The following is a 13,825-nucleotide window of genomic DNA, read 5'->3' as shown; positions in this document are numbered from 1 at the left end:
CAACTTCTACTCATCTCAGTGGATATCCAGCTCCATTGGTCCATTCAGACTGCCCAGTGTTTTCCATGAGCCGGCTCTAGGCATATTGAGGCCCCAGGCAGGCTAATGAGTTTTGCAACAAAGCCTATCTGCATGTGAAAATCTCTGTCCAAGTTCACACAGCTTTGCAGCATTCAGACAGCAGCTACTTGGAATCTCAGTCTGAAAACTGCACTTTTTCCTGTCTGGGTTCAATCCAAATACCAGCTTAGCTATTGTTATTTCAGAATTGCAGACTACCACACACAGGGCAAGGGAGGAGGTTTACATGGCTTCAGCCTCGCAAAGGGCCAAATAATGGCTGCTGCAGAGCAGAGGCACTAGAAGAAGAAGAGTGAGCAAGGAGCCCTTCCTCCACCTTGCACAATCCCAGAAGTGAAGCCATAATTTGTCTGATTCGGGCTAGGGAGCACAAGAGGGAGATACCTTTTAGTGCAGCCCGCAGTGTTAATGGCGTCTGAGGGACAGTATCTGAGATAGGGCCATGGCTTCCCTCTCCTGTCCCTGCAAAAGGCCATGGCTATTCCTTTTCTACAAAGTAGCAAGGGACACCCTCACCATGCTCCCCTCCAGGGCCCAAAAGGCATTACGCTAGGGATGTTCCCAGACACTGTGGCTCAGGCAGGACTCCCCTTTCCTAGGGTAGCTCAGCCTCACATGAAGCATGATTGAGCCCAAAGTGTTTGCTTAGATGAGCACTTTTTTCTTCTACGGAAATCGTTTTAAGGCTAGTTTTAGGATGTCTCTCCTCTGTGCCGAGCAGTCATACCCAGCACTAAACTGGGTGTTCGTTCATTCTCCTACTCACGGGCCTACACTGGAAGGCTGTTGAAGATTCTTTCGTCAAACACACATCACAGGGCCCTGTCCAGGAGTCCTCCTGTAACATGCTGTGTCCCTCTTCACGTGTGTGCCACTAGATAGCTTACTACTGCTACCAGCTAACAGGGGCAGCGAGTTATATGTACTCGTGGTGCCTGGGCTCCACCAATATTCAGGGGCCGGGTCTCTCCCTCAGCCCCACCTGCCATCCCCGAGTGTCCCCCAGCCCCAACTTGCTGCCCCCGCTCACATCCCCAGGCCTGGTGGCCTGCAGCTCAGACTGACTCTGCTCTACCAGCTCCTGGCATCAACTGCCGCCACAAGGTCCTAGTGCACCCTATCCACTAACGGCAGGGCAGGCTGCCCTTACCCTGCCCTTCCGCCCTAGCCTTGAGCCTCTCCAACGTCCCAAACCCCTCAATCCCAGCCCCAATCAGAGCCCTCATCCCCCCGCACCCTAATCCTCTGCCCTAGCCCTGAGCCTCCCCACCCTAAACCTGTCATCGTCAGCCCCATGGCTCTCATCCCTGCACCCCCTCCTATCCTCAAACTCCCTCTCAAAGCATGCACCCCTCCCCTTCACACACACACACGTCGCCCCCAAACTCCCTCCCAGAGCCTTCACCCCTCACTGCTCCTGCATCCCCACCCCAGCTCAGAGCCTGAACCCAACACCCAAACTCCATCCCAGAGCCTGAACCCTGCACCCCTCCTGCACCCTAATCCCCAGACCTCCTGCCCCCACCCAAACTCCCTCCCAGGGCTTTAGGTAGATGGGGAGTGGAGGAGTTTTGGGGGGGCAGGTTCTGGGCACCACCAAAATTTCTACAAACCTTCCACCCATGCCAGCTAATGAGGTTACTCCTTTAGCTCAAGTGGCTGATGAAACACTAGATGTCCCATATTCCACCCCTCTTATGGCCCAGGTGAGGGGCTGTCACAGCTACTTATGTAAGATTTTTGTTTGTTTTAATGGACTCTTATTTTTGTTCTTTTCAAAACCCTGACCACAGCCAGTATTCCCCACCTATGTCTCTGGTTTTCCATTATTCAGCTCATCCAAATAAAAGCCTTGTTTTAGTTACAAAAACATGCATCTTTAATGGCGCTTTTTGGGGCAACCTACCTAGCAGTCCCATCTGGACTGATTTTACATTTTGAACTCGCGTCACAGAAGTACCGCTGACACTCATTGACAGATGAGCAGCCTACTGAAGGGTTCAGGCCACTCATTCCAGGCTTACACACACAAGATGACTAAAGAAAGCAAAATCACATGATTAAAATCTTGCAATCACAGATCGACTTGTATTCAAGAATATCCCACAAAGAGTTTGGACGATCTATACTTGCAAAAACAAAGTTAGGATAACAGCTTTGACCAGTGCAATTTAACTCAGCAAGACTCACTGGAAGAATTACGGTAGTTCCCTGGTTTTCTACTACTACATACAAATCCATTAGATGCAATTCGTCACCTTACCTTTCCTGGACTTTTATAGATACAGACAGTGGTATTTTCAGGGCAGCCTCCATTATTGATAATGCATGGATTGATGGGTTGGCATATCTTCCCATCTCCATGATAACCATCTTTGCACGTGCATTCATATTTTTCTGGACTCAGAGCCTTACAGACAGCTAACGAGGAGCATGGTGATGAAGTACAAGGATCCTGAGCTATACGTAAACACAAAGATGAGAGGGGAGCATAACCAAGTCTCTCATTAAAAACCAGCACTTGAAGTACTACATGTAGAAACCCTCTGATCCAAACATAATGGGGGACATGGAATTTATTCAGTTTAAACTGGGAAACTTTTTGACTCATATAACCCAACGTCAGACAATGGAGATATTTTGGCTGAAGGATTTGGATGAGCGAGCTGAGCAGTTCTCATTTCATATTAATAGCATAGAAGTTAATAAGAGAAGGGTCAGAGATGAGACATTTGGGTCTCTGTCTGAACTTCTACAAACTCTGAGGGTATTTGAAACCAGAGTTTTGGTCCATTAAGGTCACCAAATGTGTAGGTTGTTTGGATCCATCCATCTCTAGATAGTAATTTATGTTTAAATAGTAGTGTCTTTTAGTCTTAAGAAAAGCAATTCATGAACATCAAACAAATTTTAAATGAGAGAGAGAAAGAGATCACTATCAATTCATGAAATGCAGCCACCTCTGGGGTGGAAAACAGCAGCCATTAAAGTTGCACAGTTTCACATGTCATCTAAAACTGGCACTCCCAGAAGCACGCTAACCTAGCTCCATTTTGGCACATTAGCCTAGCACAGACACAGAGAAAAAAGTGCTGTTATGGCCCAGGTTACCAGGAGTTCCTAAACATTAGGTCATTGAGGACTTCTCCATATGAACACTTAGTTTGCGGCAAGCTGGTGTATAAAGCCACCCTGCACTAGCCTGTCATGCACTAACTGTCCATGGGGACCTGCTGCAGCACACAATCATTTCCTAATGCATTTGATCTATTCCCATTTCAAACTGGGGCAGTGCACATATGGCTAGTGTGGGGTAGATTGACACCACAGCTTGCCACAAACTCTATGTCCATGTAGACAAGCCCAGAGACACCACAGTGAGGTACATGATTACATGCTTTATTTAGTCTGGCTGCACCATATGATTATTCACACAGAACTGATTAAGTCTCCAGAATCCTGTCCCAACACGACACATTCCCTCCAGCTCGCTGACCTACACAAGCAGCACCCTCGAGGTCTTTAGTTTGGTTTTCCAAAGCTCCCTTACACAGAAATCTCTTGACTTCAGAACAGCCCTTGACACTCAGTTGTGCTCAAGTCAAGGGCTCAGGCTTTGGCCCCACGCATGTGGGAAAACATGGCAGCACAACCCCATTCTGCTAGAGGTGCAGCAGTGTTTGGTGCGTCATTGGCAGCCCCACGCCACATGGATCCAGATTAGGAGGATTTGGTCACAGGGAGGTGTCTCACCTTGGCATATGCTCCCACTCTTTCTATAGCCTGGCATGCAGTCACATATTGCCATTCCGTTCATCACCACACACTGGGCCTTGTTCCCGCAGGCTACACCTCTGCAAAGCGGAAGTTCTGAAATCATAAAACAAAGGGATGGTTCCTTCAGGTGCAGCGGATGCCTCTCAATAATACAGCTTATCTGAGGAGGCCAAGAAATAATTTAAATGATTCCTAATTTAAATGATTATTATTATTTGGGTTTCAGTAGCATGCAGAGGCTCCAGACCAAGATTGGGGCCCCATTGTGCGAGGCACGGTGAACAGCACATGCGAATAGTAAGGAGACTGCCTGTGCCAAGGAGTTTATGCTCTAGACAGATAAGACAGACAAAGGGTAGAAGAAAGGAAGCATTAGCCTCATTGCACAGATGGAGAACTGAGGCCCAGAGAAGGCTGTGCGACTTGCCCATGATCAAAGGCGGAGTCTGTCGCAGAGCTGGGATTGATTCTTGCTCTCCTGCGTCCTCACAGGTTCCTTAACCACGAACCCATCCTTCCTCTGCATTTTCAGACTATTTCTTCTCATCCCCAGCCTTTCCTAGGTCTCAACAGCTCCTCCTCTAGGGGCACATATATTGAGCCCACTTCATGATTTCTAAATTATTTGGGAGGGAAATGCCAACATTTACCTTGATCACACTTCGGGCCAGTGTAACCTCCATGGCAGGTACAGCTTCCATCACCAGAGATCCCATGGTTGCACACTCCATGCTGACATTCACACACTGCAAGAGAAACCCACACAAGCACATACTGGAAGCTGCAGGGAACAGCATGGGCGCTTGGGATACATCCACTAAATACACTGAAAGCTTATAAATCCAATCCAGGCTTTTAAATCTACAGTAGAGTGACCAGATAGCAACTGTGAAAAATCAGCATGGGGGCATAATAGGATATAGGACAAAGCCCCCAATATCGGGCCATCTGGACACCTTAGTCTACAGGCAACTGTACTTTAGCCTCTCACTCAGAGAGGCCAGGGTCATAATGAGGTTTTGCAAGCCAGTCTCAAAAGGTGGAGGGTGCAGGGACTAAGAGCGCTGAATCCCTGTCTGGGGAGTGCAGGGGCAGGCAGAACATGCCCATGGGTGGAGCATGCCGCTCAAATGCAGCATCCACACCACCTTTTCAGAGATGCAGTTAGCCCTCTGTCCCCTCCTCCTCCAGTGGTTGCTGCAGTCCACCAGCTAGCTTGGAAGAAGAGAGGCCAGGGGACAGTTAGTGTCACTAAAGATGCTGTCACTCCTTGAATGCAAGCATGAGGATCTTGGCTATCCCCTATGCCAATACTAGGGTGGGGGAAGAGGGGCAGGCATAATCTGGCTCTATGAAATGCAACGTGTGAGAGGCAGTCCAGGGATCTCTGCCAACATCAAATTTATTAGCTTCATGCGAAGGGCAACATGGAGGAAGCTGAGACATGCTTCGGGGTGGGAGGCAACCAGCAAGCAGCCAGCAGGGCCGGCTTTAGGAAGTGCGGGGCCCAATTCAAACAGTTTCAACGGGGCTCTGGCAGGGATGACTTAAAAAAAAAAACACATGTAAAAAAACACATGGGGCTTTTATTCACTGGGTGGTGCTCTGAGTCTTTGGCAGCACTTCGGCGGTGGGTCCGTCACTCGCTCGAGGTCTTCAGTGGTGCTGAAGAACCCACTGCCCAAGTGTTGCTGAAGACCCAAAGTAAGCGAAGGACCCGCCGCTGAAGTACCGTTGAAGACCTGGAGAAAGTGAAGGATCCACCGCTGAAGTGCCTCTGAAGACCCAAAGTGCCACCAGGTGAGTAAAAATTAAAAAGGCGCCTCTTGCCAGGGAAGGAATTCTCACTGGGCGCGGGGCCCGATTCGGGGGAATTGGTGGAATAGGCCTAAAGCCGACCCTGGCAGTCAGTGGGCGGAAACGGGGGTAGCAGTAGATGATGTGTGGTTTTGTTTTTTATTTTTTTTTGTTTGTTTTTTAAACCAAAAACTGCAGAGAGTTGTGGGTTATGGATGCAAAGGACAGTGGGAAAGAGGGAATAGGAGAAAAAAGGGACTGATCGGAGATCCCAGGTGGGAGAGACTGAACACCCATACTAAAAGGGACGGCTGTGATGATTTTTCAGTTTATTGAATATAGCTTACAAGTGTGTGGCGAACTGCTCACCCTATTCCCAATGATTTAAGCCCACAGTTGGTGGCCTTACTTTCCAATGTGGGCACCCTAGCAGGATGCCCAAATCCACACCTGGGAGCTCAGGAGTTGGTGAGGAACACCAGTGCTGAACAAGTCTCAGTGCTGATTCCAGTGCCCAGAAGTGGGATTTAGACAGTCTAATACTGGACCCACATTACACACTTGATCCCACAGTTTCAGCATCCTCCCCGTCAGGCAAATGCAAAACAGCCTCATCCCGGAGGAGGAGAATGATGAAAAAAGGCTGCAGTTATAATTTTCAGACAGCAGCACCCGCCTCTCCACTGATCAGCCCTCCTGTGCCGCCCTTGTCCACTGCATTCATTTAGCGGTACATGGGGACGTCTCTTTGCAGTTGATTTAGATTGTTCATTGCTGTAGTTTACCTGATTGACAGTCAGGGCCAAACAGATTCTCATCCAGACAATCTTGGCAGGCAAAGCCGCCATACCTCCCCTAAAAGGGCAAGAAAATTTGGTCAGTCATTATTTTCTTATGATGTCACTTAGTTCAAGCTGCAAAGTGATAAATAACTCGTTACGTCTCTCCTCTTCCCCTTTTGATTTTCTGTTCATGCTCAGGTGATACAACATAGAAAACTTTTCTTACAAGTGCTTTACCAATAGCCCTTGCAGTAGAAAGGAGAGTTGATGTAATTTTACCAGTGAGCAAACAGCAGAACAATCATGGCAGACATTGAAGAAACAATGTCCTTATCATGACTAGAAACAAAAATACCAGTTCTCTCATGCTCTCTCTCGGAGCGCGTGATCAGCAGTTCATTCATGTCAATGGGACTTTTTCTGTTTACTTCATAGGGCTGAGTATCAGGCCCTAAATTATTGCTATATCCAGTTTCCTTTCAGACTCAGTTGTGCTGAACCACATACATTTAACCCAGTTTTGATTTTTATCTGGCCTCTTTTTCTGCTGATCTGGAGAACATGTTGCAAATTGTGGCCTTTTATGGTCTCGCTCACAGGGCTCGTCAGTCAGTCAATGGGGTTGTGATTTTACAATCCTCACAGTGTCTGGGTGAAAGCAGCAAAGAATACCCACGAAAGCTCATGCTCCAAAAAGTCTGTTAGTCTATAAGGTGCCACAGGATTCTTTGCTGCTTTTACAGATCCAGATTAACACGGCTACCCCTCTGATACTTGAGTGTCTGGGTGAGTTCTTTTATGACTGAGTTAGACCCTTCCTATACTCTCAGGCACCAACTGGGTATATGAGGTGTGATGGGTACTGCGAGGCAGCTGCAGGTCTCAGCTGTGAGACCTGAAGCAAGGAAGGACCTCATAAGGCCAGGGAGCTGTGTATTTAGTTTTGCCTCATTGCCTTCTCTAAGGTGAACTACCAGATGCACATTTAAGCTCATGTAGGAGGAGTGTCTTTCAGCTTGTTCCCATGAGACTTGTATGAGGAGCAGTACTGACCTGAATCCATAGGAGCCCCTGTAACAGCAAAACAGAGGCCCCTTGTACCCTCCACCTTCTGGAGGGTGTTTGTAAGAAGAATAGGTACACAGACCCTCACATTGCAGGGTGGACTGGGCCCTGGGGCTGGTTTGATGTGGACAGTCTAGCTAGAACTGCCCATCTAGGTGGAGTATAAAATCCAGATCCTCCAAGCTATTTAGGCATTTTGATGGGAGTTAGGCAGCTAAACACTGTTGAGGATCTGGACCCTAAGCTCCTTGGTGTGCACATTGTCAAAGAGAAAAAGTAAACGTGAAGAAAGTCCTGCCCATTAAGGTCCAAAAACACCAGACCTTCTTTCAGCCCAAGGGAAACTATAGACAGAGCTTATTTCACTCAGGAAATGGGGAAAATCCCCCCACACTTGTCAGCTCCATCTCTTCCTAGAGATTCTTCCAAACTCTCACAGCCCTTGCTTCCTCATAGCATGTGCCTTGCACATAGGGTGACCAGACAGCAAATGTGAAAAATCAGGACGGGAGTGGGGAGTAATAGGAGCCTATATAAGAAAAAGACCCCAAAATTGGGACTGTCCCTATAAAATCGGGATATCTGGTCACACTACTTGTACAGCATGTGAAGGGGAATTCATTAGTCCTCCACAGCTGGCCCAGCCCTGCTCCCCTACAAATCCATATACTTACTGAAAGCAACTACACGCTTTCGGCCAGCAGAGGGTTAATGCCTTCCCTGCGGGCCCGTGGCCTGGACCTAATACATGCATCACATGGCATGACATTTCCTCACAGTACATCCTGTACTGACCTCACAGGTGCAGGTTCCATTCCGAGTTATACCATCCAAACAGGTCCCATGGCCACTGCAGGGCTTTTCAGGTCCACCAGGGCATTCTGGCAAACAGGAGGCAGGCCACAGATTAGCAAAATCAACACTTCTCTGTCCCCGTATACATGTTTACTACAACCATTACTGTTATTGCAAACAAATGGACTCAGAAGGAATGAAATGTCTGCCTGTAGGTGGCTTCAGTTGTGTTAACAAACAGGGGGTTCCTCTCCACTGGATCACAAATGGTTTTACTTCTCTGTTGTCATATATGACAAACCTTATCCATTCTGTTAAGGACAAAGAGCGATAAAAGAGTCTAAGGAGCTGTAATTTACTTAGGCCAAGGGGAGCTGAGGACATTCAGATCTTTGTAGGATCAGGCCTTTTATTGTTAACTCCATTAGAAACAGGGAAAACCTGAATAGATTTTCTGCCAAATATTCAGGAAAGGCCAATCATGTTGGAAGCTCAATTTGAGACAGCCCGAGACCTACTTTTCAGAGACGTGGAGTGCCTGCAGCTCCCACCGACTCCAGCTGGAGTTGGAGTAGGCAGCACCTCTGAAAACCAGGTGCCTGGTGTCTCCAGATGCGGCCTCCAAAATGGGAGGGGACTGCTTTTGAAAATGTTATGCTTGGCCTTTTGGGTCAGCTGTGCTCTGACAGAGTCTAGATGCTTATTCAAGCCACTCAAGGCCGAAAGCAGGCTAGATAGGCTCAGTGGTTTTAGCATTGGACTACTAAACCCAGGGTTGTGAGCTCAATCCTCCAGGGGGCCGTTTAGGGATCCGGGGCAAAAATCTGTCTAGGGATTGGTCCTGCTTTGAGCAAGGGGTTGGACTAGATGACCTCCTGAGGTCCCTTCCAACCCTGATATTCTATGAAGAAAATCTCATCACCTCAGGCCCTCTCTGGAAATGGGGAGTCTTTTCTATTTTCAACTGGTCTGGCAAGAGTGTGGGATTTGCTTCATGTAACGTAGGCCACGTCTATACGTACAACGCTGCAGTGGCACAGCTGTACCAATACTACAGAGCATCTGGTGAAGATGCTCTATGACAATGGGAGACAGTTCTCCCGTCAGCATAAAAAACCCACGCACACGAGTGGAAGGAGCTTCTCCCACCGACACAGGGCTGTGCACATGAGCGTTTATGTCGATGTAACTTATATCACTCACAGAGGTGGTTTATTCACACCCCTGCGTGACATAAGTTATGCCGATACAGACTGTATTGTAGACACAGCCTTAGTAATTCAGCTTCTTGGCCTCACGACAACCAGCAAGTGTTAAAACAACAGGAAATGACTCAAATATTTTCAGATTCAAATAGCTTGGTCTGAAATATAACTGAAGATTCAGATTGGTTATTTTCACTCCTGGCCTGAGACTTCATGTGGTTATAGTGGCTGCAGAGGCGACGAACTGCAGAGTATATAGGGGTACTGAAGTTCCCAGAAGGAAATCTCTCTCTTTCCTTGGAAACTTTCTTAAAGAAAAATTCTTTTAAAACTTGTTTTGTTTTTTTTAAATAAGTGTACCTTCTTCAAAGGGAGTTTTGCCATGAGTCAAAACACAACAGGGCTCAAATCATGTGCAGGGGAGAAGTTCCCTTCCCAAGACCTTCAAACTTCCCTACATACTGGAAATCTTGGGATCCAGTCTAAGTGTCTTGGAAACATGAAAGAGAATTCTGAAAATAAATCACTCCCCATGGAGTTGACCTGCAGGACTGGTAATTCTAGGGAAGCACTTTGAACTGCCTTGACCTGTCAATGGCTGGAAGGACCCATGAAGAACCTACCATAGCACTCAGTACCCCAGAATCCCGGGCAGCATTTTTTCTCCTCAATTTCCTTCTTACACATGTGACTGCACCCTAGTAGGGAAAGGGTGTCTTCTCCAAGATTTACTGTGTATCTTAAACAGAAAAATCCAAGATCAGTGATTGTAACAAACAGTTTGGGACCCAACCTATTCTGTATAGATTGGACTGGATAACAGACTGATCAGGACAATGACGGGAGATTTCTGAGCTGCTTTTTGATCCATACGGAGTAAACTGTTTGAAAACCACTCCATATGAATGAAGAGTGCAATACACTGTCCTGGGGCATGGGACCACAAGCCCAACCCAGGCTTAGGAGGTTATATTATGCAAGGCTCCGATTAATTCATTAGCTTCCAAATACTGGATCAGATTTTGAGTCCTAGTCTTCATCTTCAAAGCTCTGAAGGAGCTGTATTGTCTCCAAGACTGACCCTCCCTGCCTCCCTCATATTTATAATCCATGGGAAAAAGACGGTTACTCACCTTTGCAACTGTTGTTCTTCGAGATGTGTTGCTCATATCCATTCCAATTAGGTGTGCGCGCGCCGCATGCACGTTCGTCAGAAGATTTTTACCCTAACAACACTCGGTGGGTCGGCTGGGTTGCCCCCTGGAGTAGCGCCATTATGGCGCCGGATATATACCCCTGCCAACCCAACAGCCCTTCAGTTCCTTCTTGCCGGCTACTCTGACAGAGGGGAAGGAGGGCGGGTTTGGAATGGATATGAGCAACACATCTCAAAGAACAACAGTTATAAAGGTGAGTAACCATCTTTTCTTCTTCGAGTGCTTGCTCATATCCATTCCAGTTAGGTGATTCCCAAGCCTTACCTAGGCGGTGGAGTTGGAGTGAGATGTTGCAGAATGCAAAACTGCTGAGCCAAATGCTGCATCATCTCTGGACTGTTGAACTAATGCGTAATGTGAGGCAAAGGTGTGAATCGATGACCAGGTAGCTGCCCGACATATTTCTTAGATGGGAACATAGGCCAGGAAGGCGGCAGATGAAGCTTGAGCCCGGGTAGAATGGGCAGTGAGGTGGCTAGCCGGAACGTGAGCCAAATCATAGCATGTACGGATGCAGGATGTTACCCAAGATGAAATTCGTTGGGATGAGACTGGTAGGCCTTTCATCTGGTCTGTCACAGCTACAAAGAGCTGAGGTGACCTTCGGAAGGGTTTTGTTCTCTCGATATAAAAGGCGAGAGCTCTGCGAATGTCTAGGATGTGCAGCTGTTGTTCCCGACGCGAGCGGTGCGGCTTCGGGAAAAAGACTGGGATGAAGATGTCTTGATTGACATGAAAGGCGGACACCACCTTAGGGAGGAAGGAGGGGTGTGATCGCAGCTGTACCTTGTCCTTATGGAATACCGTATACGGGGGGTCCGCTGTCAAGGCCCGAAGCTCAGATGCTCGTCTTGCTGAAGTAATAGCAACAAGGAAGGCTGTCTTCCAGGAAAGGTACAGCAGCGAGCAGGTGGCCAGTGGTTCGAAAGGAGCACCCATAAGCTTGGCTAGCACCAGGTTGAGATCCCAGGTAGGGGTCGGGCGTCTGACTTGAGGGTACAAACGTTCCAAACCCTTGAGGAACCTTGAAACTATGGGTTGAGAGAAGATTGATTGGCCATTTTCCCATGGGTCGAAGATGGAGATGGATGCCAGATGCACCTTTATGGAAGAGACTGCTAGGCCCTGTTCTTTCAGGGACCAGAGGTAGTCCAGGACAGTAGGAACAGACACCTGCCTGGGGACTGAGTTACGCTGAGCGCACCAGCAGGAAAAACACTTCCACTTGGCCAGATGTGTCATCCTAGTGGAAGGCTTCCTACTGCCCAAGAGCACCTGTTGGACCGAGGCAGAGCAACACAACTCAGAGTGGCTCAACCACGCAGCAACCATGCTGTGAGATGAAGAGACTGCAGGTCCGGATGGTGAATCCTGTCAAGTCCTGTGTTATGAGATCCGGCCAGAGTGGCAGGGGAACCGGGTCTGCCGCTGAGAGGTCGAACAACATGGTGTACCAGTGCTGCCTCAGCCACGCTGGAGCAATCAGGATCAGGTGGGCGCTGTCCCTGAGGAGCTTGAGTAGGACTCTGTGGACGAGCAGAAACAGTGGGAAGGCATAGAGTAGGTGCCTCTTCCACGGGATCAGGAATGTGTCTGAGAGGGAGCACGGGGAGCGTCCCTGGAAGGAGCAGAACACCTGGCATTTCCTGTTATCTCAGGAGGCAAAGAGGTCTATGTGAGGAAATCCTCACTTCCGGAAAACAGAATGGATGATGTCCGGATGAACTGACCACTCGTGAGACAGGAAGGATCTGCTGAGGTGATCCGCCAGAGTGTTCTGGACTCCTGGGAGAAAAGACACTACCAAATCGATCGAGTGGGCTATGCAAAAGTCCCAGAGGTGGAAGGCTTCTTGACAAAGGAGGGAGAAGCGTGCTCCGCCCTGCCTGTTTATGTAAAACATGGCCATTGTGTTGTCCATGAACACTGATACACAACGGCCTTGGAGATGTCTTGAAACACCTGGCATGCTAGACAGACCGCTCTCAGCTCCTGCACATTGATGGGTAAGGCCAGCTCTTGAGGCGACCAGAGGCCTTGAGTGCGAAGGTCCTCGAGGTGGGCACCCCAACCCAGAGATGACGCATCCGTGGTTAGGGCCATCGAGGGTTGCGGTGGGTGGAATGGCATCCCTGCACAGACTAGAGTGGGGTTTAACCACCAGGTTAGGGAGCCCAGAACCTTCCGGGGAATAGTGAGCACCAAGTCCAGGCTGTCTCTGTGTGGTTGGTATATTGAAGTAAGCCAGGTTTGAAAGAGATGGAGGCGTAGCCTCGCGTGTTTGGTCACGAAGGTGCAGGAGGCCATGTGACCTACACTAGGCTGAGGCAGGTGCGCACCGATGTTGTCAGGAAGGTTTGAAGACCTCAAATAATTGAAGCCATTGCTTGAAAACGCAACTGCGAGAGACAGGCTCTGGCCAGACTGGAGTCCAGAACCGCTCCGATGAAGTCTATTCTCTGCATGGGTGTCAGAGTAGACTTCTCTGTGTTGATCATCAGGCCTGCAGATGTGGCACTTATCGGTAAGGTGGGATCCCCTAGGCACTTGAGGCAGGAGTCGTGGGGATCCCCTATTGGCATCGGCTTTTGGCACGCCGAGCATGGTTTGAATCCTGGTGCCTTGGGCATGGGCCTGTACCGGGGTGGAGGAATGGTGCTAATCCCCGATCCCCCCTTAAACTATATACACTAACTATAAATACAACAACTAATACTAACTATAACTACAAGAACTCGAACTATACACACAATAAACAGCAAAGAACTACGAGTAGCTAGGGACGTGGGGATCAGCAAAGCTGCGCTCCACAGTTCCAACGACTGTCACGGGCGGTAAGAAGGAACTGAAGGGCTGTTGGGTTGGCAGGGGCGCTCCAGGGGGCGACCCAGCCGACCCACCGAGTGTTGCTAGGGTAAAAATCTTCTGATGAACAGGCACGCAGTGCGCGCACACCTAACTGGAATCAATATGAGCAAGCACTCGAAGAAGAATAATGGAATATTCACTGGTAAGGTCAAGGTTTGTGGGAGATGGAGACAGATCACCAGTCCCACTAAGGTCACGGTGCACTGCTGAACGGGGCTAAAAGTGACTTTAAAGTGGC

The 13,825-nt window shown here is 48.6% G+C and overlaps 1 protein-coding gene across 1 annotated transcript in view; it reads right to left on the bottom strand.

Moving 5' to 3' along the window:
• Positions 1-13,825, bottom strand: part of STAB1 (stabilin 1) — a 124,302-nt gene that overhangs the window by 105,212 nt on the left and 5,265 nt on the right. Inside the window, 7 exon segments of the mRNA XM_032805834.2 lie at positions 1,988-2,118; positions 2,345-2,541; positions 3,835-3,951; positions 4,509-4,604; positions 6,441-6,510; positions 8,298-8,383; positions 10,126-10,241. Of these exon segments, the coding sequence (XP_032661725.1) occupies positions 1,988-2,118; positions 2,345-2,541; positions 3,835-3,951; positions 4,509-4,604; positions 6,441-6,510; positions 8,298-8,383; positions 10,126-10,241 (813 nt within the window).

Source organism: Chelonoidis abingdonii, chromosome 16, assembly GCF_003597395.2.
Source record: "Chelonoidis abingdonii isolate Lonesome George chromosome 16, CheloAbing_2.0, whole genome shotgun sequence".
Taxonomy (NCBI): domain Eukaryota; kingdom Metazoa; phylum Chordata; order Testudines; family Testudinidae; genus Chelonoidis; species Chelonoidis abingdonii.
The sequence above is the reverse complement of the archived record's forward strand: the minus strand, read 5'-3'. Positions and strand labels throughout refer to the sequence as shown.